The following is a 27,869-nucleotide window of genomic DNA, read 5'->3' on the forward strand; positions in this document are numbered from 1 at the left end:
TCCCTCATTCTTGGCATAAACTTCAAGCTCACCTCCACAGTTTTAAGCTTCCAGACGCCATCCATGGCACCAGCATGTTTTGGAGGGTATTTTTTACTCTTTAAAAAAAATTTTTTTTTGTCCCTCTCATCCCTGTCTTCTTGGCATACTAGTTTTTTTTTTTTAAATTTTAGTAACATTTTATTTAACCCAATATATCCAAAATATAACTTTAACATGTAATCAATATAAAAACATAATTTACATTTTTTCATACCAGCCTTGGAAATCCAGTATGTACTTTACATTTGTATACTTTATTCTTTTTTTAAATTTCATTTTTTAATGTAAATTCAATTAATTAACATATAATATATTACCGGTTTCAGAGGTAGGGGTCAGTTGGCATACTAGTTTTTTGATAGGTTGATGCCATAAACTTTGTACCCCCCCCAATACTGTCAAATCCTGTAACAAAACTCATTTATCATTCACTTTATTAAAAGGCTCATTTAAAAGAAACCTGTAGTAAAACCTATGCTAAACTACTCAGCTCCTTTGGTTATATTTGAAATAATTCAATTTATTAAAATGCAATTTTATAGTAACTTCAGGTATATTCCACTTGTGTGAAACATTCTAAATTGAGTCAAGTATAACTCTTAACTGTATAAGCCTGTTCTGCTAGGCATAATTCTCTATAGAGTCTGATCAATCTTTAGGCTCTAAAAAGTCTTTTACAGGGATGCCAGATGGCTCAGTTGGTTAAGCGTCTGCCTTCAGCTCAGGTCATGATCCCAGGGTCCCGGGATTGAGTCCCACATCAGGCCCCTTGTTCAGTGGGGAGCCTGCTTCTCCCTCTGCCACTCCCCCTGCTTGTGCTCTCTGACAAATAAATAAATAAAATCTTTTTTTAAAAAAGTCTTTTACATAAAAAAGTTATTTGCATAAATACTTTGTTAGAGATATATATACCTGTGATTGCTATACTCTCTAAGACCATATTTGCATTTATTTCATTAATGGCAAATGTAATTTTCACAATAGTTAAACTAACCCTGACAGTATCTTCAAATAACCAGAACTAACCCTATACTCAGAATGGAGAAACATTTAGTGAAATGATTTGATATATTTTACTACATAATCCCCTGATGTTCAAAGTACCTTATGTGACATCTCCAGAAAAATACATTTTTCACATAAATTCATTTAACTAGCAATTATTGAATATCTACTATGTGTCAGAACCTGTGCTGTGCGTAAGTGTTCAGTGAAAGACAGGGTTCTTGCATATAGTTGCTACATTTTTACATTATTCCCTTGTTATTTCCAGATTCAACACAATAGTACAAATATTAGTATAATACTGATCATACAGTAAGTGCTAAATATATACTTATTGATATTAAAATAGCAGAATTCATTTAGTAATAACAATTTTAGCTGATCCTGATCCTACTCTTCACCCATCCACCCGTATACTCTGGGGTTGGCAGACAGCAATATATAACAAAGCAAAAGAAAAATTCATATTCTTGATGGAGTATGAAGGAGGAATGAAAGAAGAACATACTCTTATGTTACATTAAGAATAGACTACATTTTCCTATCAACTGGCAACATGTAAGAATAAACAACACATGTTAAAGGAATAAATAAATTTAGCATGTTGGCTTTTGAAGTCAGAGAATGTTTAAACTGACAGAGTACCACATAGTATTTACTGAACTGTATGATGATATCCTTAAGTTCACATTCATTAATTTTGTTTATTACCTAAGCCAGAAAGAACTTTCTTCATATTTATTCTGCTTGTGGGTTTCTACTCCAAAGTTGTAACAGAGAACGTGAAGATACCCAGTCTGCAATAGTAGAAAAAAAAAAAAGTCAGATTCATGATCTTTTTAACATTAAAAAATCTGTAACAGCTCAAGAGTCTTTAAGACATACTTAAAGTATTCTGTACATCAAAATAACCCACTATTCCTTATTAAAACTTCCCAAATTATCTAAAGAGGAGCTACAAAATATTCAGTTTAGGGTAACAGTTATATATGGAAAAGTAATACATTACTGTTAGAACTTGAAAGGTACTTTGTAACAGGAAATGGGAAACCTAACCATTGCCCAGCAAAAGGACAACCTCCTTTGTAGGCTGCCGGATCCAGCAAGAGGCGCGTTAGATCAGTGAGTATAGTCAAAGAAAAAACATCACCATAAAAGGGGATTTTTTTTTTCAAAATCAAGACAACTTTAAAAATTTCTCAAGTTCTGAAATGTGTCCAACACACTGTCTAGTCATAGGATTTATTTAGAAATAGTTTAATGAACCCTCTTTAACAACAAAAACTTTCTTTACATAAATTACCACTGAGATAAAAGTAGGAACAAGTATGTGAATGGTGCCATAGGCAAATATTTTTTGTGGATTATCAGCATCTCAGTCCCTGCATCAATGCCGTATCTGACATAATTTTCATCTGTCAAAATACTGGGAAATGGCTTAAGAGAAAAATTTTAAAGTCCTAATAACTTATCCAAATATCCCTTCAGTATTTACAGACGCCCCCTATCCAGAATCTGATTATACCCATATAATGGAGTCCTTTATAAGTTTTACCTGAGTAAGACTACAGAAGCAGATCTTCAATTAAGAATCCAAGATCTGAGGCAAGTTATGCATAAGTAATGTGTAAAGACCTGTCTTCCTTCAAAAAAAGTTTCCTTTTGAATTACAGTACATTCAGAAAGAAATTCAATATGCATGCCTGAGCACTTCAGACCTACTGTATATTTGAATGTAAAATAAAGAATAGCCTTGGTAATGTGGATCTGGCAAGAACCCAGAAGTATTTAAATGCATTCTTGACATTTCAGCAGAAAAAGCTTAACTCATTACATGCCCCAGATCCCATAGGTTCACACAGGGCCACACCAATTATACAGCTATACTGGAATAATGCAGCTCACATCCACTTAACTTGCAGAGAGGCCTGTAACTAACTTGCATAGAAGAAAATGGAAAATAAAACTTTTGCCGAACATCTAAGTGTATTAAGTCTTTATTCAGTTTCCCCAGGATTTGTCCTTGCCCTCGCAAAACCTTCAAGTGTACTGACATTAAAGGCTACTACCTAGGGGAAAAAAAGAATACAAAATAATAACAAACTTACAACAGCAAAGCTATAAAATACTAAAATATTTTCGAAGAGACCCACAGCATATTTTCAATGTAATGACAAAAAAAAAAATCTTTTAACTACCAATACTTCTCCATGCACGCAATCATTTATACATTCAGTAGTAAATATTTACTAAGCATCTCCTACCTACCAGGCACTATTTCAGTCATTACAGATAAATCAGTGAACAAACAGAGAAAAATCCCTGCCCTCATGACACATTTCTAACAGGGTATGAAGTGCTAAGATTCATAAAAATATATCTTTAAAAATATCTTCCCAGGGCACCTGGGTGGTTCACGTGATTTAGCGTCTGCCTTCAGCTCAGGTCAGGATCCCTGGGGTGTGGGGTGCTGTAATGGGATTGAGCCCTACATCGGGCTCCCTGCTCAGTGGAGAGCCTGCTTCTCCCTCTTCCTCTGCCCTTCCCCCCTCCTTGGGCTCTCTCGATCCCTCCCTCTCCCTCCACCTCTCTCTCTCTCTCTTTCTCTCGATCTCAAACAAATAAATAAAACTTAACAAAAACAAAAATAAAAAATAAAAATGTCTTCCCAGCATTCCATGGAGTGCTAACCTCTCATTTTGCAAGCAATACACAATGGCAAAAAACAATATAAAGAAGGTAGATCTGTAAGTCTGTTGTTAGACTGGTCATACAGAAAGGGGCTTATGGAAGCTCCAGAACCCACGGGATCTCTAGAATCTCCATCCACTGCTAAATCTACCAGCCCAGAAAGACAGCTCCAACTGAATAGTCACTTTACAATGCCAACATGAAATTATATGGATGAGTTTTAAAACTCAGATATTGCTGCTAAAAATGAGCTTCATCACTAACTTCTCCATTCAATGGAGGCCTTGTTTGTTTGTTTTTTTAAATTAAGTAGATAAGGTCATCTTCTCTGCCTTTGTATATTAGGAGTTTAAAACTCAGAAAAAACAAACCTTCTATTATTTTTCCACTCCCAATATTTTATTTATTATTTGTCTTTTACACATCTTATAGATCATGTATTTTTACATTTTGTTCAATTTTAACAGTGTAGCAAGAATTGAATGATATTGCATGGTGCTCTGGGTGTTATACGCAACTAATGAATCACTGAATTTTACATCGGAAACAGGGGATGTACTGTATGGTGACTAACATAATATAATAAAAAAACATTAAATAAAAAAATTTTTAAAAAAGAATTGAATGATAATTGCCTGGCTTTCTTCCTTAACGGCTTTAAGAAATTTACCTTCCAATTCCTCCCTGACTCAGCTTTCTTTAATCCTCGGATATCTCAATAATAATCAACAGGTCATTAGTTATTTCTCTTGGAGCCCTAAAACACAATTTTCCAAAGACTTTCTTTCTCTGCCTCTGAACAAACAAGGCATTACCTTCTGCCTTCATGTTAACACCTTACAATAATTCCTAATCCAGTTTTGGGATATAGAAAGGATATCTCAGAAAAAAAAGAGAGTTCGTTTATTTAACTCATTAATTCCTTTTAAGTAAATAACATTATGTTAGCTCTTCTCTAGCCTTTATTCAATCATTTCCTCTCATTATAAGATTTCCTGCCTTAGATTTTCAGGTCCCCTATCTAAATCTTAAGCCCATCAAAAACACACTAACTAATTTCATTGACCTTTAAAATAAAAACCATGAGTGTCCTAACAATATACCTCTATCAACCACCTTCCACATAAAATACAAACTCTTAACTCAGGACTTCAAGGTTGTTTACTAGTAGCCCCATCCTGAAGAAGGCATGATTACTCTTCTTTTACATATCCTAGATCTTCTAACTGAGCCTTTTCCATTCTCTGTACATGTGTTTTTCCCTTTATCAGCACTAACGCTGTGCAAGATATCAAAAGTTTTCTTTTCCTAAACACCACCTAAGATTCTCCTTTCATATATTTCAATATACTACTCAATGTCCATTTACTCTCCAAAGCATATTAAAGAAAGGTTTCTGTCTTTTAGTAATTTTACAATGTGAAACAGATAACAACAGAGCCAGAGCCAAAAAAATGGTAAAAACATAAAAATCCAAACAATCCAAGAGACTTTACAGAAAAAAAATTTTAAATTAGTAAGAGTTCAGAGAAGATGCTGCATATTAAATAAACATTTAAAAGCCATGCATTCTTATACATCAGTGACAATTTAAAAATACAACCTTTAAGATCACTTATGATAGCAATTGAATATGAAATGTTTTTATACAGAAAATTACAAAACTATGTTGAAACACATTAAAGAAAATTATATAAATTAGGATTTATCACATTCATGGATAGGAAGATTCAATATTACATAGATAATGATGCTCTCCAAAATAATTTAGAAGTCAAATGCTATTTCAATCAACATCCCAATAGCTTTTCACTAAACTATCTCTAAAACGAATATGGAAGGTCAAAGTCCCAGAAAAGCTACAATGATGGAGAAGAACAAAGTAGGACCTGTCCTATCAAGGCTATACTAGGTTTTGGGGCACCTGGGTGGCTCAGTTATTAAGCATCTGCCTTTGGCTTTGGCTTGGGTCATGATCCCAGAGTCCTGGGATTGAGCCCCACATCAGGCTCCCTGCTCAGCACTCTCCCTCTCCCACTCCCCCTGCTTGTGTTCCCTCTCTCACTATGAAATAAATACATAAAGTCTTTTTTTAAAAAAGACTATAGTATACTAGGTTTAGGGGTGCCTAGCTGGTTCAGCCAGTGAAGCATGAGACTCTTGATCTCAGGTTTGTGAGTTTGAGCCCCACACTGGGTGTAGAGATTACTTAAAAACAAAATCCTAAGGAGAAAAAAACAGACTAGGGGTGCCTGGGTGACTCAGTCAGTCAAGCATCAGACTCTTGGTTTCAGCACAGGTCATGATCTCAGGGTCAAGAGATGAAGCCCTGTATTAGGCTCCAGGCTCAGTGGGGAGGAGTCAGCTTGAGATTCTCTCCCTCTGTCCCTACCCCACCCCCGACTTGTGCACGCCCTCTCTCTGTCTCTCTCAAGTAAATAAACAAATCTTTAAAAAAGAAGACTATATTAGGTTTAATAATGTCCTCCCAAAATTCATGTTTACCTGGAACCAGTGAATATTACCTTACTTGGAAACAGGGTCTTTGCAATGTAATCAAGATAAGGTAAAGTTGGATTGGGGTGAACCCTAAAAGGACTAGTGGCCTTATAAGAACAGCACTCTAAAATATAAATAAATCAAAATGTAATTCTAAAAATCCCACAGGATTCACCTAAATCAAAGGAAGATAGAAAAAAAGTAAAAATGGAGAAGCAAAACACAGAAAAAAACAATAGAAAACAAACCAAAAAAAAAAAAAAAAGCCAGCATCAAGATCCTATTTAAGACATCAAATTAAGTACACACAATTAAACCCTGCTCTCTTGAAACCCCAATAAAATGACAGGACAGGGGAAAAAAATTGCTGTGAAAAGCAAATATCAAAATTTACCATCTTAACCATTTTAAATGTACAATAGTGTTAACTATATTCATATCATTGTGCAAAAGATTTACAGATTATTCATCTTGCAAAATTGAAAACTATACCCACTAAGCAGTTCCCCATTTCCAACCCTTCCCCCAACCCCTGTCAAGTACCATGCTACTTTCTGTTTCTATAAGTTTGACTGCTTTAGATACCTCATATAAGTGGAATCATACAGTATTTGGATTCTTATGACTGGCTTATTTCTCTTAGCATAGTGTCCTCAAGGATCATCCATGCTATAGCATTTAACAAAATGTTTCCTTTTCTTTTTTATAAAGATTGCATTTATTTATTTATTTAAGTTTATTTGAGAGAGAGAGAGATAGCAACACAGAGCATAAGTGGGGAGGGAGAGGGAGAAGCAGGCTCTCACTGAGCAGGGAGCCAGATGCGGGGCTCGATCTCAGGACCCCGGGATCATGACCTGAGCCAAAGGCAGATGCTTAACTGACTGTGCCACCCAGGTGCCCCCAAAATGTTTTCTTTTTAAGGCTGAATAATATTCAATTGTATGTGTATACCACCTTTTAAAAAATCCATTTATCTGTTGATGGACATTTGAGTTCCACCTCTTAGCTATTGTGAATAATGCTGCAATACACATGGGTGTGGCAATTATCTGTTCAAGAACCTGCTTTCAGAAATTGGAGAGGACACAAAGAAATGGGAAAAAAATTCCATGCTCATGAATCAGAAGAACAAACATTAACAATGTTTACACTACCTAAAGTAATCTACACATTTAATGCAATCCCTATCAAAATACCACCAGCATTTTTCACAGAGATAGAACAAACAATCCTCAAATTTGTATGGAACAACAAAAATCCTTGAATAGCCAAAGCAATCCTGAAAAAGAAAAGCAAAGCTGGAGGCATCAAAATTCCAGACATCAAGCTATATTACAAAGCTGTGATCATCAAGACAGTATAGTACTGGCACAAAAACAGACACATAAATCAATGGAACAGAACAGAAAACCCAGAAATGAAGCCACAACCATATGGTCAACTAATCTTTGACAAAACAGGAAAGAATATCCAATGGAAAAAAGACAGTCTCATCAATGAATGGTGCTGCAAACACTGGACACCAACATGTCAATGAAACTGGCCCACCTTTTTACACCATACACAAAAATAAATTCAAAATGGAAGAAAGACCTAAACGTGAGACAGGAAACCATCAAAATCCTAGAGGAGAACACAGGCAGCAACCTCTTTGACATCGGCCATAGCAACTTCTTACTAGACATGTCTCCAGAGGCAAGAGAAACAAAAGCCAAAATGAACTATTGCAACTTGATCAAGATAAAAAGCTTCTACACAGCAAAGGAAACAATCAACAAAACTAGAAGGCTACCTACAGAAGGGAAAAGATATTTGCAAATGATCTATCTGATAAAGGATTAGTATCCAGGGGCCCCTGAGTGGCTCAGTCGTTAAGCATCTGCCTTCGGTTCAGGTCATGATCCCAGGGTCGCGGGATCGAGCCCCGCATCAGGCTCCCTGCTCAGCGGGAAGTCTGCTCCTCCCTCTCCCACTCCCCCTGCTGGTGTTCCCTCTCTCACTGTGTCTCTCTCTGTCCAATAAATAAATAAAATCTTTTAAAAAAAAGGATTAGTATCCAAAATCTATAAAGAACTTATCAACTCGGGGCGCCTGGGTGGTATAGTCGGTTAGGTGTCCAACCCTTTATTATTAGCTTAGGTCATCATCTCAGAGTCCTGGGATCCAGCCCCATGTGGGCTCTGTGCCCAATGGGGAGTGTGCTTGAGATTCACCTTCTTCCTCTCCCTCTGTGCCTCCCCACTGAGCTCTCTCCCTCTCTCTCTCTGAAATAATAAATTAATAAAAATAATTAATTAATCTTAAAAAAAAAAAGAAACAAAACGGATGAACATAAGGGGAAGGGGAAAAAAAGAGAGGGAGCCAAACCATAAGAGACTCTTAACTATAGAGAAGAAACAGGGATGCTAGTGGGTGGGTGAGGGGCTAAACGGGTGATGGGCATTAAGGAGGGCACTTGTTATGATGAGCACTGGGTGTTATTTTTTTTTAAGATTTTATTTACTTATTTGTCAGAGAGAGAGAGGGTGAGCACAAGCAGGGGAAGTGGCAGGCTCCCTGCTGGGAGCCTGATGCCAGACTCGATCCAAGGACCCTGGGATCATGACCTGAGCTGAAGGCAGATGGGTAACCTACTGAGCCACCCAGACATCCCTGAGCACTGGGTGTTACATGTACATGATGAATCACTAAGTTCTACTCCTGAAACCAATATTACACTATATGTTAGCCAACTAGAATTTAAATAAAAACTTTTTTAAAAGTTTTAAAAAAATGGAAATTAACAAGCATTAGTGAGGATGTGAAAAAACTGGAACCTTGTACATTGCTGATGTGACTATAAAATGGTACACCCAATGTGGAAAACAAATGCTTCATCAAAAAGTTGAACATAGGGATGCCTGGGTAGCTCAGCTGGTTAAGCGTCTGCCTTTGGTTCAGGTCATGATCCCAGGGTCCTGGGATCGAGTCCTGCATTGGGCTCCTTGCTCAGTGGGAAGCCTGCTTCTCCCTCTGCCTGCCATTCCCCCTACTTGTGCTCACTCTCTCTCTGGCAAATAAATAAATAAAATCTTTTTAAAAAAAAGTTGAACATAGAGGGGTGCCTGGGTGGCACAATCCATTAAGCATCTGACTCTTGGTTTCAGTCCAGGTCGTAACCTCAGGATCATGAGATCAAGCCTCACATCAGGCTCCACCTCAGTATGGAGTCTTCTTAAGACTCTCTCTCCCTCTCCCTCTGCCCCTCCCTTTGTGTGTGTTCTCTCTCTCTAAAAATAAATGTTAAATCTTTTTTAAAAAGTTGAACATAGGGTCCATATATACAATGGAATATTACTCAGCTATCAGAAAGAACGAATTCTCAACATTTGCTGCAACATGGAGCACTGGAGGAGATAATGCTAAGTGAAATAAGTCAAGCAGAGAAAGACAATTATCATATGATTTCTCTCATCTATGGAACATAAGAACTAGGAGGATCGGTAGGGGAAGAAAGGGATAAAGAAAAGGGGGGTAATCAGAGGGGGGAATGAAACATGAGAGACTATGGACTGTGAGAGGCAAACTGAGGACTTCAGAGGGGAGGGGGTGGGGGAAGGGGATAGCCTGGTGATGGGTAGTAGGGAGGGCACGTATTGCATGGTGCACTGGGTGTTATACGCAACTAATGAAGCATCAAACTTTGCATCGGAATCTGGGGATGTACTGTATGGTGATTAACACAATATAATAAAATAAAATTAAAAAAAAAAAAAAAAAAAGTTGAACATAGAACTACCATATGACCCAGCAATTCCAGTCCTACACATATATCCAATAGAATTGAAAACAGGTACTTAAATACTTGTACTCAAATGTTTAGAACAACACTATTTACAGTAGTCTAAAGGTGGAAACAACCCTAAAGGTCCATCAACCAATGAATGGATAAACTGTGGTATATGAATATAGTGGAATTCTATTCAGCCACAAAAGTATAAATCCATAGATACAGAAAAGTATATTGGTGCTGCCCGTCCAGGGAGAGGGGGCTGTAGGGAGTGATTGCTTAATGGTTACAGGGCTTTACTTTGGGGTGATGAAAATGTTTTGGAACTAAATAGAAATGATGGTTGCATAATATTTTGAATGTACTAAATGAACTTGGTCACTTTAAAATGGTTAATTTTATACCATGTGAATTTCACTTCAACAAAAAAAGTTTTCTAAAAAGTTTAAAAAATCAACAAACCATAAAACTCTTTATCACAGGAAACGAACTGAGCATTGGGTGTTATATAAGACTGATAAATCACTGACCTCTAACTCTGAAACCAATAATATATTATATGTTAATTAAATGAATTTAAATTTTAAAAAATAAAATAAAGAAGAAATAACACCCAATAATTTTTTTAAGTTTTAAAAAAATCACACATGCATGAATATTTATAGCATCATTATTCATAATAGCTGAGGCTATAACCCAAATGTCCATCAGCAGATGAATAGTTAAACAAAATGAGGTATACACATACCATGGAATATTGCAATAGGTAACTTCATTGCGACAGAAAACAGATTAATGGTTTCCAAGGGGCTCAGAAGAAGGGGGAATAAGGAGTTACTTAATGGTGTGGGGTTTCCTTTGAGGATGATGAAAATGTTTTGGAACTAGACAGAGGTGATAGCTGCACAGCGCTGTGAATATACTAAGTGACACTGAATTGTAAACTTTAAAATGGTTAATTTTATGCCACAGAAATTTTACTTTAATAAAAATAAATATATTGGAGAAAAAAACTAAAAAAAAAAAAACCCATCATGTTTCTTAATAGTAACATCAGAAACTAGAAGACAATGTAATGGAATCTTTAAAATGATTTCTAACCCATAATTCCACATCTAGTCAAACTATAAATTAAGTGTGATGGTAGAATAAAATATGTTTACACATGCAATGTCTTTAAATAAATGTATATCCCGGGGGCTCCTGGGTGGCACAGTCAGTTAAGCATCCAACTCGTTTTGGCTCAGGTCATGATCTCAGGGTCCTGAGACTGAGCCCTACACATCAGGCTCAGCACTCAGCACAGAGTCTCCTTGGGATTCTCTCTCCCTCTCCCTCTGCTCCTCCCACTCATGCTCCTGTTCTCTTTCTAAAATAAGTAAATAAATAAATTTTTAAATAAATAAATTTATATCCCAACCAACTATTCTCAGGAAGATACTGCAGGATATGCCCCACAAAAATGAGGGTGTAAAACCACAAAAAGAAAGACACAGAAATCAAGAAATAGGGATCCAAACTAAGAGAGAGCTGAAGGGAATTCCCAAGTCAATGGAGGAAGAATATCTCAGACAACTGTGTAACATGCCTGGAGAGCAACCTGTCCAGATTAGAGCAGATCAGAAACTACAGGAGAGATTTCCTTGAGCAAATAAAACTGATAAAATAACTAAAATTTTAACATATTGAAAAGTTTACACAGTTAGGTGGGAAACGATATTAGGGAAGAGATAGTATTAGGTATACATCATACTAATTCATCAGGAAAACCAATACAAATTATTAACTCCAGGGAAAACAAAACGTTGTGCAGGAAAGAAAAAGTAATCATAGTACCCTATACAGTTCAACTACAAATAGCATTTACATGAACATAGCAGTGTAAACACTGAATATTAATATAATCAAAATTATGGTATAACTATATAGAGATGATGGAGTGAGAGTGGAAGTAGGCCTATAAGTGGTGGAGGAAGGGGAAGCCAAAAAAGATTTAAATTCATGTTCTAAAGTGGCAAGTCAATAGATGATACCTGAATCTGAAAAAACCAAGTAGTAAAAAAAAAAAATCAAGAAGTAGTAGTAGTACGAGAACACTACTCAGAGATAGGAAGGTAAATACCAAAAGAACCCACTAAAATAACCGAAAGGAGAAGTTCTGCAAGATTAAAAAATGGGGTGGGAGGGACTGATGATTTTATTTGGGGGGGGGGAACTGATGATTTTATAACGAGAACTGTAGAACTATTTTTCTCATTAAACTATGATCATACATACAGTGCTAAAAAATAAAAATTACATGTAAAAAGTCAGAATAAAAAGTAAACCATACACATTTAAAAATAACCATGATTGGGGCGCCTGGGTGGAGCAGTCGGTTGAGCATCTGACTCTCGGTTTCAGCTCTGGTTGTGGTCTCAGGGTCATGGGATCGAGCCGCATGCACGGGGCTCTGTGCTAAGCAGAGTCTGCTTCAGATTCTTTTCTGCCTCTCCCCTGCGCTCTCTCACTCTCTCTCCCTCTCTCTAAAATGAGTAAATAAATCTTTAAAAAAGTAACAATAACAATAACTGCCTGAACTAAAAGTAAATACTGACGCTTGTTAAAAGGATTAGTCTTCTAATGGATATATAAAGAGCCTTACTATAGCCGGGCTTTCCATATGCTGTAGGTATTTATTTAAAAAGTATAAAATTCAGTTAAAATTAGTGAAACATGCCATTACAAAGATTCCAATGAGTCATTTTTAAGGCTCAAATGATTTTGAGTTTGGAATGAAAGTTGATACCCTTAAGTGATTTATGCTTTCCCAGATACAAAATGCAGTGGGTGGAAAGGGTCAGAGAAAGCAATTTAACAGGCAGAAAACTGAATTTTACTTCTAGAGGCATAATTCATTTGTGTGCCATGAGAGTAGATTTTTACTACAGAGAGATATGTACAAATTCTTAAATATGTAAAATCATATGTTTCAAATATTTGGCTACAAAATGGTTCACTTTAAATAGATGAAAGAAAATAAAATCATGGCAAAAGTCTAGGCAGCCTACACTTCATTTAGAAACTTTGTGCCCCTAACAGAGCAGCAACAAAATCTAACTGAATCTTGAACTAATTACTTCAAAGGATTTTAGAGACCAACTGGCCATTTTTTAAATGAAATGTGTAAATTTCTTGTGTAAATGGAAAGTTTCACAATGAAGTAAAAATTCTATACTAAAAATATATTCTAGAGCAATCTAAAAACAGAAATAAAAGATAAAATCAAGCTGAAGACATGAATCAACTAATGGAAATAAAAATCCAATTAAAGTTTCAAACTTTGAGGAGAAATATGTAAAAGAATTAAGTAAGCAATCTGCTAAAAGAAAGTTTTGCTATAAAAAATATATATATACACACACTCTGGGCTATTGCCCAGGGCTTCTCTAAATCAAGCACTAGGAATTTTTATACTGAAGGAACATTTGAGACTATGTTGTCATATACTCATTTTACAGTTGTGGACACTGAGTTTCAGAGCAGTAAATATCTCACCACTAGCCACACCAGTAAGTAGCCCCTTCTACAATGCTGTACACATAGCTCACAAGCCTTGTTTTGAGTAATTATAAGGGTCTCAAATATCAAAAAGAGAATCTCTGTGTTCTATGTACCAAGGTAGGTAAGCATATGCAAAAAAAAAATTTTAAATAAATGCTCAAATTGGAAAAATTTTCTAACTCTCACTAAACAAAGTTCAGTTAAACAAAATACCACTATGTCCCAATTATTCCCATTAATTGATTTTTCACTATGTACCTATAAAAAAACTAGAGACTACACCAGTTATTTCCAACCATTTCTTTACTTGATTTCACAACACCTCCATCAAGCTCCTAGAACTGTTGTGTGGCATACATTTACTTTAAAATAGAAGCTAATTAAGTTTAACTTTCTTCAGAGTAGGTTTTTTGGTTTTGTTTTGTTTTGTTTTGTTTTTAGAGCTTCATAAAATCCTCTTCCAAGGGCTAGAGACATCCCAATGTCAAGTCAGCTATTCCTGGTACCCAGTTTTCGTGTGCGTTTTCTTCTCTGTAACAATAGCCACTCAAATTACAGGATTTTAGGAATTTATTTTTATAGTTCTATAATTTTCTGAAGGGAGAAAGACTCTGGGACTGAGTGGCTTCCCTGATAAGATTCCATGAATCAGCTAGTATAAGAATGTATTGTTTATCTACCCATGGGACAAGTACGGAGACTCAGAACCTAAGCAGGGTAAGAAAGCATCTACATGGAGTAATGGCCAGGCATAGGGTGTTGAGGCAGGTTAAGGGGAGTGTGCATCCATGCACAGAGGCCCAGAATAAAGAGCTAGAGCACGAGGAGGTAGAGGAGGGCATCCTCACAGTGGAGAGAGTGGCAGAGGAGATGGAAAATTGGTTACATACAGGGGATACTAATTAAACAAGCAAATACATTAAAGATAGTAGAAGCTAGGTTTCTCATTACTGGAGAAGAAAATTAGAAATATGGAAAGAGAGAACATTAAGATGAACACTTTGGCATTAGATTGAAAGTGAATGTCTCATGGCTTTCAGTACATTAAATAGACAAACAGCTATATTGAGATGCTACAGATAAAGGTGGATAGAAATGTAGTAAGTGTGTACATATATGTAACATATATATATATCTTGTATATAAATATATATGTATCTATACATAAACAAATGTGTGAATAAATAAGCACACACACATTCTGTTCACTGAGAGGGTCTGAGAGCAGTGACACCCCAAAAGCAATAAGCACACCTACTGCCCAGATGCTGGCTTCTAAGTAACATTTTCCATCAAAAGGAACCAAAGCAACTGAGAGAAATAGCTAATTCCACGGCTTAAGTGAAGAGTACAGACTGACCCTGGAACATTCTACAGGGACAGAAAGGAAAGAAGTACTCACAGGTGATGGCAATCAATTAGGGAAGTCAATTTATAGGGGCTCCTAATGGCAAAGTCTGGGAAAAGGTGAACATCAAAATAAATTGAGTTTAGCTCTGGATAAGATGGAATAAGTACATGCCACCCTTTCCCTCCCACTTAATGTAACTATGAAACCTGCACCAACTGCATGAAACTATTTGAGGTCTCTGAAAAGAAAACAGCAGAAGGCAGATTGGGGAAGAATACTAGAATTCAAAGTAACACCAAGATGGTGGTGAGTTTACCATTCTTTTCCTCTGGTACATCATGGCCTAAATGAATGCAGCCAGAAACTAAGCATAAGTACTGTGGTGCACACTGAGAAAGTATCTCTAGTTCTGGTTTCAGTTACTTAGACAGTGCAGAAATCCCGTTTTGGTTTTTATTTTCTCTTTCCTCCATTCTGTTGTATTATGCTAAGTGAAATAAGTCAGATGGAGAAAGACAAAGGAGATCAATTGTAGGGCGATGGATGGTATAACTAGACTTGTGGTGATCACTTTGTACTATATACAGATGTTAAAGTGTAAAGCTGTACACCTGAAATGTACATAAATACATACATAAATTTTTTTTAAATGTTAACATACAGCTAGTATATGACCCAGCCTTTTCATTCCTAGAATACCCAGGAGAAATAAAAACACATGTCCACAAAAAGATTTATACATGAATGTTTAAAGCAGTTCCACTTGTATTAGATTTTTAAAAAAGAGCTAAAAATTAGAAATAATCTGAATATCTCATCTACAGGGGAATAAACAAATTGTGATCCATCCATATAATGGAATTTTACTCTGCAATAAAAAACAAACTACTAGGGAGACAGTCTTTCATATACTAGCCCACTCCCTTCCCAGTGTTGGCCTCACTGAAATAAATTCCCTTCTTGTTTCACCACCAAAACAAATTAACAAAAACTACTGACATGAACAAACACATGGATGAATCTCAAAATGATTATACTAAGTAAAAGAAGGCAAATCATGATTCCATTTATATAAAAATACAAAAGACTGCAAGCTAATCTATAAAGACAGAAAACCAATCAGTGGTTGCCTGGGTAAAAAGATAGGAGCAGGGGAGGAGGAACAGGAGACAAAAGAAAACTTTAAATGTATATGATTTACTATATCTCAATAAAGCTGTTTTGAAAAAGCCAGTTTCATGAAACATGAAGGCAGATTAAAAGATACTAAAGAGATGGGACAATTAAATGCAAGCATAATCCTGAACTGGATCCTGGACTGGTAGGGGGTGGGGAGAACAAATGCTATAAAGTACACTATTTGGACAATTAACAAAATTAGAATATGGGTTATAGATTAAAGTACTTATGAATGTTACATTTATTGAATTTGATCATTGTTCTGTGTTTATAAAGGAGAGAATATTCTATTCTTAAGCAGTATATACTGGGGTCGCCTGGCTGGCTCAGCTGGTAAAACATGTGACTCTTGATCTCAGGGCCATGAGTTTGAGCCCCATGTTGGGGATAGAGTTTACTTAAAAAAAAAAAAAGAAATACACACTGCAGTATTAAGCAGTAAAGGTGCATGATGTACGCAGTCTTCTCTCAAAAAAGAAAATAACAATATGTCAAAAATTATAGAAAAACACATGAAAATTTCAACTGATTTAAAAAAAGTAGTTTACAAATTCCACAACCTCTCACAATGAAAACACTCAAACAAGGAATAGAAAGGAGCTTCCTCAACATGATAAAAGCTGTATCATCAAAAACCCACAGCTAACATCATACTAACATCATACATCAAAGACCAAAAGCTTTTCCTCCAATATCAAGAACAAGACAAGGATGCCAGCTTTCATCACTCCTATTCAAAACAGTATTGGAAGTTCTAGTTAGAGCAATTAAAAAAGAAAAAAAAAAGAAAGCATCCAGATTAGAAATGAAGAAGTAAAACTATCTCTATTCACAGGTGACATGATCTTATAAGTAGAACACACTAAAGAATCTTAAAAAAAAAGCCCTTTTATAGATAATAAGTGAATTCAGCAAATTTGAAGGTTACAAAATCAACACACAAAAATCAGTTGTATTTCTATACACTAGAAATGAACAATCAATTAAGGAAAATAAGAAAATAATTCCATTTACAATATCATCAAAAAGAATAAAATATTAGGAATAAATTTAACCAAAAAGGTATAGAACTGTACACTGAAAACTATAAAACATTGCAGAAATAGGTTAAAGAAGACTTAAATAAATGGAAAGACATTCCATGTTCACGGATTGGTGTTAGAAGGTGGGGAGGGGGGCGCCTGGGTGGCACAGCGGTTAAGCTTCTGCCTTCGGGTCAGGGCGTGATCCCAGCGTTACGGGATCGAGCCCCACATCAGGCTCCTCTGCTATGAGCCTGCTTCTTCCTCTCCCACTCCCCCTGCTTGTGTTCCCTCTCTCACTAGCTGTCTCTGTCCAATAAATAAATAAAAAATCTTTAAAAAAAAAGAAGGTGGGGAGGGACTGTCCTCCAAACTGAGAAGCCACTTTGAGACTGAAAAACAAAGTAGGCAACTCCATACAGTTTACAGTTTTATTTAGGGTAACTGACAGGGAGGATTGGGCAGATGGTGATCAGGGCAGCTGCACCTAGTTTCCAGAGTCTAGACCCTAGTCTACAGATTTTATTGACCAAAGGGACACGAGGGAGAGCACTGTAGTGAAATCAAAGGGTCTATATACACTTCAAAGGGTTTGCATGCACCTGAGAGCTAACATTTAAGAGACCTTATGACTCTATGTGCGCATCAAGATGGGAAAAGACTATACTATCTCTAACACATCCATGAGAGGTTAAAACAAGCCTCCCCACATTCCAGCTTTGGTGAGCACTTCTAAGGTGTGTACATTAATCTCCAAGGGGCCAAAACACGTAGCCCCAAGAGAAGTCATTGAACAGACAGGAACAAGATGGAGAGTGAAAGATGGAGTACTGTCAGCACACCTACAAATGGAAAACTTAGTATAAGATGACAATGCTATCCAAATAGATATATAGATTCAGTGTAATCCCTATCAAAATCCCAATGACCATTTTTGAAGAAATGGGAAAACCTACGCTAAAATGCATATTAAATCGCAAGGGACCCAGAAGACCCAAAACAATCTTGAAACAGAAGAACAGAGTTGGAGGTCTCACACTTCCCCACTTCAAATGTATAGCAGAACAGAACAATAATCAGAATTGTGGAGTACTGGCATACGAATAGACATAGAGACCAACAGAACAAAAGCGAGAGCACAGGAAGTCTGAAATCTATAGTCAATTGGCTTTTGACAAGGGTACGAAGACAATTCAATGGGGAAAGAATAATTTCTTCAAATGGTATTACAATAAATGGATATCCACAAACAAAATAATGAACTTGGACCCTTACACTTCACACCATACACAAAAATTAAAATGGATCAAAATCCTGAACTTAAGAGCTAAAGCTGTAAAACTCTCAAAGGAACACAAGAATCTTCATGACCTTGGCTTGGCTAGTTTCTTAAATGACACCAAAAGCATAGGCAACAAAGGAAAAAATAGATAAACTGGACTTAATCAAAATTAAAAACTTTTGTGCATCAAAGGACACTATCAAGAGAGTGAAAATACAACCCTCAGAATGGGCAAAAACATTTGCAAATCATATAAGCCTTTAATATCCAGACAATATAAAGAATTCTTACAACTCAACAACCAAAAGACAACCCAATTTAAAAATAGGCAAAGGAAAAAAAAACACTAGGCAAAGGACTTTAATAGACATTTCTCTAAAGAAAATATACGAATGCCCAATAAGCACATGAAAAGATGTTCAATATCGTTATTTATTAAGGAAATGCAAATCAAAAGCATGAGAAACCACTACACACCTACTAGGATGGCTATAATAATTTAGAACCCGGAAAATAAGAGTTGGTGAAGATATGGAAAAATTTGAACCCTCATACGTTGCTGGTGGGAATGTAAAATGGTGCAGCTGCTACAGAAAACAGTTTGGTGGTTCTTCAAAGAGTTAAACACAGAATTACCATGTGACCCACCAATTCCAATCCTAGAAATTTATCCAAGAGAATTAAAAACAAAGGTTCAAGGTGCGCCTGGGTGGCTCAGTCAGTTAAACATCTGGCTCTTGATTCTGGTTCAGGTCATGAACTCAGGGTCATGAGATTGAGCCCCACGTTGGGCTCAGAGCTCAGCAGAAGTCTGCTTCTCTCCCTTTCCCTCTGCCCATCCCTGTGCTCGCTCTCTATCTCTAAAATAAATGTATCAGGGGCGCCTGGGTGGCACAGCGGTTAAGCGTCTGCCTTCGGCTCAGGGCGTGATCCCGGCATTATGGGATTGAGCCCCACATCAGGCTCTTCCGCTATGAGCCTGCTTCTTCCTCTCCCACTCCCCCTGCTGTGTTCCCTCTCTCGCTGGCTGTCTCTATCTCTGTTGAATAAATAAATAAAATCTTTAAAAAAAATAAAATAAAATAAATGAATCATTAAAAAAAAACCAAGGGTTCAAAAAATAATAAAAACAGGGATTCAAACAGAAATCAATACATCAACGTTCATAGAAGCATTATTTGCAATAGCCAAAAGATGTAAACAACCCTAGTATCCATCAACTGATGAATGGATAAATAAAATGTGGTATGTACATACAATGAAATATGATTCAATCATAGCAAGGAATACAATTCATTTTTTTAAGATTTTATTTATTTATTTGACAAAGAGAGAGACAGCCAACGAGAGAGGGAACACAAGCAAGGGGAGCAGGAGAGGAAGAAGCAGGCTCCTAGCAGAGGAGGGAGCCCTGAGCCAAAGGCAGACACCTAACGACTGAGCCACCCAAGGAATACAATTCTGACACATGCTACAACATGGGTGTATCTTAAAAATATTAATGCTAAATGAAGTAAGTCAGACATAAAAGGATGAGTATTATATGATTCCACTTATACCTAATATCTATAACAGGAAAGTCCATAGATAGAAAGTAGATCGGAGGATACCAGGAACTGTGGAGACGAGGTAACAGGGAGTTACTGTGTAATGGGTACAGAGTTTCTATTTGGAGTGATGAAAAATTTTGGGAACTGAAAGTGGTGATGGTTACACAACATTGTGAATGTACTTAATGCCAATGAATTATATACTTAAAAATTGTTAAAATGACATATTTTCTGTTATACATATTTTCCCACAATAAAAAAGTTTTTTTATAGTAGAATGTCAACTAATAAATATAGAAAGAAAGATGCAATTAGAAAAAATAGCCAATTGTCAAACATCACAGTACTAATTTAGGTAAGAAATATCAATGGATGGTGAAAGTACAATGAGAAATTGGACTTCATATAGTTTCCAAGTATCACCCCACAAAATACTTATGAATAACACAGGGAAAAAATACATACATTTATAGTAGAGAAACCTGGAAGATAACATTTTAATCAAGAGATCAAAATTAGCACCACCAATAACAGACTACATCAATCCTGTCTGCCACCCAATAGGAAGCCATGAGGAGAATATAGAATCACTTCTGTGATTTTCTGGTTCCAGAGTCATAATTTGTTCTAAACAAGAGGAAGCTCTGAACAAATTCAAATTAAGGGTGGGGGAATTAAGATGTTGCTTAAGGGTAGAAACTTGCAGCTAGTAGATAAATAAGTTCTGGAGATCTAATGTACAACATAGTAATTATAGTAAACAACACTGTATTATAAATTTCAAAATTGCTAAGAGACTAGATTTTTTTTTATTGTTGTTTATTTATTCGACAGAGATAGAGACAGCCAGCGAGAGAGGGAACACAAGCAGGGGGAGTGGGAGAGGAAGAAGCAGGCTCATAGCGGAGGAGCCTGATGTGGGGCTCGATCCCATAACGCCGGGATCACGCCCTGAGCCGAAGGCAGACGCTTTAACTGCTGTGCCACCCAGGCGCCCCAAGAGACTATATCTTCACTGCTCTCAACACAAAAAAAAAACAAACAATGATCATGGGATGTAATAAAGGTGTTAGCTAACACTACTATAGTAATCATATTGCAATATATAAACGTATAAAACCAACATGCTGTGTACTTCAAACTTACACGATACGTCAATCATATCTCAAAAAAATTAACATTAGGGGAAGGAAGGGAAAACTGAAACGGGGGAAATCAGAGGGGGAGATGAACCATGAGAAACTATAGACTTTGGGAAACAACCTGAGGGTTTCAGAGGAGAGGGGGGTGGGGGGATGGGGTAGCTGGTGATGGGCATTAAGGAGGGTACGTGTTGTAATGAGCACTGGGTGTTATACGCGAACAATGAATCATGGAACACTACATCAAAAACTAATGAAGTACTGTATGGTGACTAACATAATAAAAAAATATTTCAGATACCTGAAAACTCAAAAAAAAATAAAAATAAATTTTAAAAAATTTAAAAATAAAAAAATAAGACACTGACTGCTCAGTAATCTTCAAAACTGCCAAAGTCATGAAAGTCAAGCAAGAGTGACAAAGTGTTCCAGACTGAAAGAGACTAGGTACAATCCGAGACTGATTCCATTTTGTATAGAGGACAGTTTTGGGAAACTTGAATGAGGTCTCCATGTAAAGGATAAAAGGAGCTCTTCGTACTATTCTTGTAACATTTTTTTAAAATATGAGGGGCACCTGGGTGGCACAGCGGTTAAGCGTCTGCCTTCGGCTCAGCGTGATCCCGGCGTTGTGGGATCGAGCCCGACGTCAGGCTCCTCTGCTATGAGCCTGCTTCTTCCTCTCCCTCTCCCCCTGCTTGTGTTCCCTCTCTCGCTGGCTGTCTCTATCTCTGTCGAATAAATAAATAAAATCTTAAAAAAAAATTAAAAAATAAAAAAAAATTAATTAAAAAAAATTTTTTTAAAGCCTAGAAGAGAGGGTGCCTGGGTGGCTCAGTGGGTTAAACGTCTGCCTTCAGCTCAGGTCATGATCCCGGGGCCCTGGGATTGAGTCCCACATCAGGCTCCCTGCTCAGCAGGAAGTCTGCTTCTCCCTCTCACTCTTCCTCTATCCCCCACCCCCCCCCCGCTCGAGCTCTCTCTCTCTCACTCTCCTTCTCTCTCTCAAATAAATAATTTTTTTAAAAAAATTTAAATAAAATAAATTTAAAAATAAAGCCTAGAAGAGTAACTTGCATATTAATTGGTAATATATACTTACTAAATAAAGTTCTACATTCTAACAGAATTTTGGGGAAAAACAAGACCAATCTCATAAGTAGGTGTAATACATGAAGCCCCAGGAACTTTCACCTTAGCATCCAAATATATCTTTATCAATTCCCTCTGTGACAGTAAAGAGTGAAATAGACATAGGCAGTGAAATAACAAAGAAAGAATAGAAAAGGGAGATAAAGTAGAAAAATTAAAAATTATCAACCCTGGAATTTTTATGAAAACCAGACTGGGAAGTAGGATTTATTTACCCTATCAATTGTCTGACACCCCCACAACCCAATACAGAAAAACACGATGGCAGTGATAGGATTAACTGTTATTGACCTTGCCGGCAGGGAAATAAACTCATTTTTTCCCCATTCTTTCATCACATAGCTTGAAATATGGAGGAAATGTTATCAAAATGGTTTGACAATAAAAGGGAAAGCAAAGAAATTTTAAGAAATAGCCCTTTGCTTTTTTAAACAACCTTTCTAGTAAAGAACAATGAAAATATTTCAAAGATCAGCTAAATGAGTGAAACTGACCTCAAATATAATCTCTGAAGGGCTTCATGAAGTAGTCATGATTCTACCTAGAACCCGATATAGCATATTTTCAAATTCTTGGAAAATAAATGCAGAGATTTCACTCACCATTTTGGGGAACCTCGTCAACATATCCTTACAGCGCAGTGCACACATAGATGCTCTTTGAAAATCCCCTCGAGCACATGCCTGAGAAAGTGAAACAATTATCAATAATTGGTTAAAGTGAAATAACAAGCTATTTGTCTATAAGTCAATTTTAACATATTTTTAACTCACGTTAAAAAGTCTTATTTGTTTTCTAATCTTTTTAGCAACACTGGTTGGTCTAGCTAAACATAATAGCCAGCTCAAAATACAAAAAAAAAAAAAAAAGAATCTTGGGTAACACAAGAGTTGATAGTGATGGGAGTCATTTACTTTTTTCTGGAAATGGTAAAACTGGTGTACATCTTGTGTTACTATATTATGATACAATGCCATGTCTAATAGATGCTTCCCCAGCTTGAATAACTCTTATATTTATCTCCACATTAGAGGGATTTTTAAATGTTAAGTAGGAGTCTTTTGTCCTACAACAGGCTCACAATAACCTCATAGTCTGAACTGATGTGAATATTTGCAATGAACGGCAGCTAAGTGCAATCCTATCTTGGAGCTAGAAGAGCTACTCTGATATTTATTATATATAACCTTGAACCTTACACTCTCATGGTTTGTTTCCTCATCCATAAAATCAAGACAATGTGCTATATTATCTCTAAGATTCCTGTCAGCTCTATCATTCTGACTGAACAACTTCAAATGAATGAAAACATCATTCACACATGGCACTTGTAGAAGAGGCTTGTTTCAGTCACTTAAAAGTTTAGGAAGATCAGGGGCGCCTGGGTGGCACAGCGGTTAAGCATCTGCCTTCGGCTCAGGGCGTGATCCCGGCGTTATGGGATCGAGCCCCACATTGGGCTCCTCCGCTATGAGCCTTCTTCTTCCTCTCCCACTCCCCCTGCTTGTGTTCCCTCTCTCGCTGGCTGTCTCTATCTCTGTCGAATAAATAAATAAAATCTTTAAAAAAAAAAAGTTTAGGAAGATCAGTAGGATAAAGAAAGGGGGGTAATCAGAAGGGGGAATGAAGCATGAGAGACTACGGACTCTGAGAAATAAACTGCGGGCTTCAGGGGGGAGGGAAGTGGGGGGATGAGATAGACTGGTGATGAGTATTAAGGAGGGCATGTATTGCATGGTACACTGGGTGTTATACGCAACTAATGAATCATCGAACTTTACATCAAAAACCAGGGATGTACTGTATGGTGACTAACATAACATAATTTTAAAAATTTAAAAAAAAGTTTAGCTGACAAGGCATATTAAATAAAAACATGGATATATACAAGAAAATAATTTGATGAAATACTTTATAAGGGGAAAAATCCCTATATTTTCTGTGTTCTTTTCTCTTTCTTATGTGACATCCAATATTCTTGTGCTTTGGGTAACAAAACAGTTGAGCAGAGAGAAGAAAAGATGAAGAATGTAAGAAGCCAGCTTCTCTTTAGTTTTCTCCTCTATCTACCTGATCTATGTGTCTATTTTTGTGCCAGTACCATAATGTGTTAATCACCACAGCTTTGAAATATAATTTGAAGTCCAGAATTGTGATACCTTCAGCTTTCCATCTTTTTCAGGATTGCTTTGGCTATTCGGAGTCTTTGATGGTTCCATACAAATTTTAGGATTGTTTGTTCTAGCTCTGGGAAGAATGCTGGTGGTATTTTGATAGGGATTGCATTAAATATGTAGATTGCTTTGGGCAGTATAGACATTTGAACAATATTTGTTTTTCCAATCCATGAGCATGGAATGTCTTTCCATTTCTTTGTGTTATCTTCAATTTCTTTCATCAGGGTTTTATAGTTTTCAGAGTACAGATCTTTTACCTCTTTGGTTAGGTTTATTCCCAGGTATCTTATGGGTTTTGGTGCAACTGTAAATGGGATCAATTCCTTGATTTCTCTTTCTGCTTTTTCATTATTGGTGTATAGGAATGCAACAGATTTCTGTATGTTTAATTTTGTATCCTGCAACTTTATTGAATTTGTATATCAGTTTTAGCAGTTTTTTGGGGTCTTTTGGGTTTTCTACATGCACTTATCATATCATCTCCAAATAGTGGAAGTTTGACTTCTTATTTACCAATGTGGATGCCTTTTTTTGCTGTCTGATTGCTGAGGCTAGGACTTCCAGGACTATGCTAAATAGCAGTGGTGAGACTGGGTATCCCTGTCCTGTTCCTGACTGTAGAGGAAAAGCTCTCAATTGTTCCCCATTGAGAATGATATTAACTGTGTGATTTTCATATATGGCCTTTATTATGTTGAGGTATGTTCCCTCAGAACCTATTTTGTTGAGGGTTTTTTTTAAAAGATTTTATTTATTTATTTGACAGAGAGAGCAGCAGAGGGAGAGAGAGAGAGCACCAGAGGGAGAGGGAGAAGCAGACTCCCCACTGAGCAGAGAGCCCAATGTGGGACTTGATCCCATGACCCCAGGATCATGACCTGAGCCAAAGGCAGATGCTTAACCAACTGAGCCACTCAGGCACCTGTCTCTTTTAAGACTTTATTTATTTATTTGACAGAGAGAGAGAGAGCAGCAGAGGGGGAGAAAGAGAGCAACAGAGGGACAGGGAGATGTTGAGGGTTTTTATCATGAATGGATGTTATACTTTGTCAAATGCTCTTCCTGCATCTATTGAAATGCTCATATGGTTCTTCTCCTTTCTTTTACCCTTAAGATGGTGTATCATGTTGACTGATTTGCAAATATTAACCAGCCTTGAAACCCAGGAATAAATCCCACTTGATAATAAATCCCACCACAGATCCCAAATAGCCAAAGCAATCCTGAAAAATTCCTGATTGTGGTGAACGATTTTTTAATGTATTATTGGATTTGGTTTGCTAGAATTTTGTTGAGACTTTTTGCAATCATGTTCATCAGGGATATTGGCCTGCATTCTATTTTTTAGTAGAGTCTTTATCTGGTTTTGGTAACAGGGTAATGCTGGCCTCACAAAATGAATTTGGAAATTTTCCTTCTTTGCCTGTTTTTTAGAATAGTTTGAGAAGAACAGGTATTAACTCTTTCCATTTTTTTTAAAGATTTTATTTTTTAATAAACTCTATACCTAACAGGGGGCTCAAACTTACAACCCTGAGATCAAGAGTTGCATGTTCCACCTACTGAGTCAGGCGGGCGTCCCTATTAACTCTTCTCTAAATGTTTGGTAGAATTCACCTATGAAGGCATCTGGTCCTGGACTTTTGTTTTTTGGGAGTTTTTCGATTACTGATTCAATTTCTTTTTTTTTTAAAGATTTTATTTATTTATTTGACAGAGATAGAGACAGACAGTGAGAGAGGGAACACAAGCAGGGGGAGTGGGAGAGGAAGAAGCAGGCTCATAGCAGAGGAGCCTGATGTGGGGCTCGATCCCATAACGCCGGGATCACGCCCTGAGCCGAAGGCAGACGCTTAACCGCTGTGCCACCCAGGCGCCCCACTGATTCAATTTCTTTACTGGTTTATCAGTCTGTTAAATTTTTCTATTTCTTTCTGTTTCAGTTTTGGTAGTTTATATGTTTCTAGGAATTTATTCGTTTCTTCTAGGTTGTCCACTTTGTTGGCATAGAGTTTTTCATAATATTCTCTTACAATTATTTTTATTTCTGTGGTGTTGGTTATTTCTCCTGTTTCATTGTGATTTCATTTTTGGGGTCCTTTCTCTTTTCTTTTTGGTACATCTGGATAGAGGTTATCAATTTTATTAATCTTTTCAAAGAACCAGTTCCTGGCTTCATTATCGGTTGTATGGTTTTTTTTCGCTTCTCTATCATTTATTTCCTCTCTAATCTTTATTACTTCCTTCCTTCTGCTGGCTTGACTGTGGTGAATGTTGCACAATTCTGTGAATATACTAAATCACTGAACTGTAAGTTTTAAGTGTGAATTTTATAGTATATGAATTATATCTCAATAAAAATGTTAAAAAATAAAAATAAGAGGATAATACTAGATGATTTTTAAAGTTTCTTTCATTTCTAGAGTTATGTAATTACAGAGAGCAAACTCATCAAGGCTTACATTTTGTCAACTAAAAATGAATACCTAACTGCACGGTGACAAAGGAGGAAACCCACAAGCCAAACAGAGGTAAAGTACAACTTTAAACACTGATAGCAGCAGACTTTTAGAAAACCTCAGTAAACAACACAGAACAACTTCAAAGGAGAAGACTCTTTTCAGGCAATTATTTTAGGCAGACTGTTAATGTAAGGGAGAGTCACAGAGAGGTGTTTCAAGTCAAGGCTACTGCCATAAAGAAATGACAGACATTACATGCAGTGATTGAAAATGATGTTTAGTTATATATTAGCTTTCTAACTTCATCGACCCCCACACAGATACCAATCACCATTAATAATGTTACCTTCAGATATAAAACAGAGATAAAAGGTCAAATATAATATCCTACATAAAAGGCCAATGACACCTGACTTTCTTCTCATAAGTTCTATCTCATCACTTTGCATTTACATATACAAAATGCCCCAGCGTAAGGCTGTGGTGACCATGATACCTACTGCCTCTGCTTGGTAGGAAAGCACTTTGAAAAGGTCCCTCTCCACAGCAATCTTCTGCAAAGTCACGTGCACCTCAGTGGAGCTTCTCTGCATTAAATTGACATATAACTGCTCCAAACCCTGGAAAATAAAATCACAATACAACGTCATGATGAGAATAACCACAACTGTTACTAATAATTGCTACAGCTAAAAATCAATGGTAACTTACAGCCATGGCATCTTGAAAAAATTGATCAGCAATCACAGCATTTCCAACATCCACCCACCCTTTTCCTGTTTTCATATTCATCTGGAAGAGAGAAGTTAGAAAATAATTTTTAAAAATTCACAACTCCTCCAAACTGGCTGAAGAGGGTATTAGATAAAATATTTAATCCTCTGTCCATATTCAGTAGTGTAATCCCCAGAAAAAAAAAATAGCATTTATTATACTTCTATGTTCTGCTTTGAACTCCATAATTGAATAGAAATTGTCTCAAGGAAAGCAATAATAAAAA

General features: G+C 36.6%; 1 protein-coding gene across 2 annotated transcripts in view; it reads right to left on the reverse strand.

The window, feature by feature from the left end:
• The window catches only part of TEX11 (testis expressed 11), a 279,061-nt gene that overhangs the window by 210,280 nt on the left and 40,912 nt on the right, over positions 1–27,869 (reverse strand). For both annotated transcript variants that reach the window (XM_034649574.1, XM_034649575.1), the window contains exons 6-9: positions 27,581–27,661; positions 27,370–27,489; positions 22,833–22,913; positions 1,759–1,844 (exon numbers count right to left, since the gene is read on the reverse strand). In XM_034649574.1, the coding sequence (XP_034505465.1) occupies positions 1,759–1,844; positions 22,833–22,913; positions 27,370–27,489; positions 27,581–27,661 (368 nt within the window). The remainder of the gene's footprint in view (positions 1–1,758; positions 1,845–22,832; positions 22,914–27,369; positions 27,490–27,580; positions 27,662–27,869) is intronic.

Source organism: Ailuropoda melanoleuca, chromosome X, assembly GCF_002007445.2.
Source record: "Ailuropoda melanoleuca isolate Jingjing chromosome X, ASM200744v2, whole genome shotgun sequence".
NCBI lineage: Eukaryota > Metazoa > Chordata > Mammalia > Carnivora > Ursidae > Ailuropoda > Ailuropoda melanoleuca.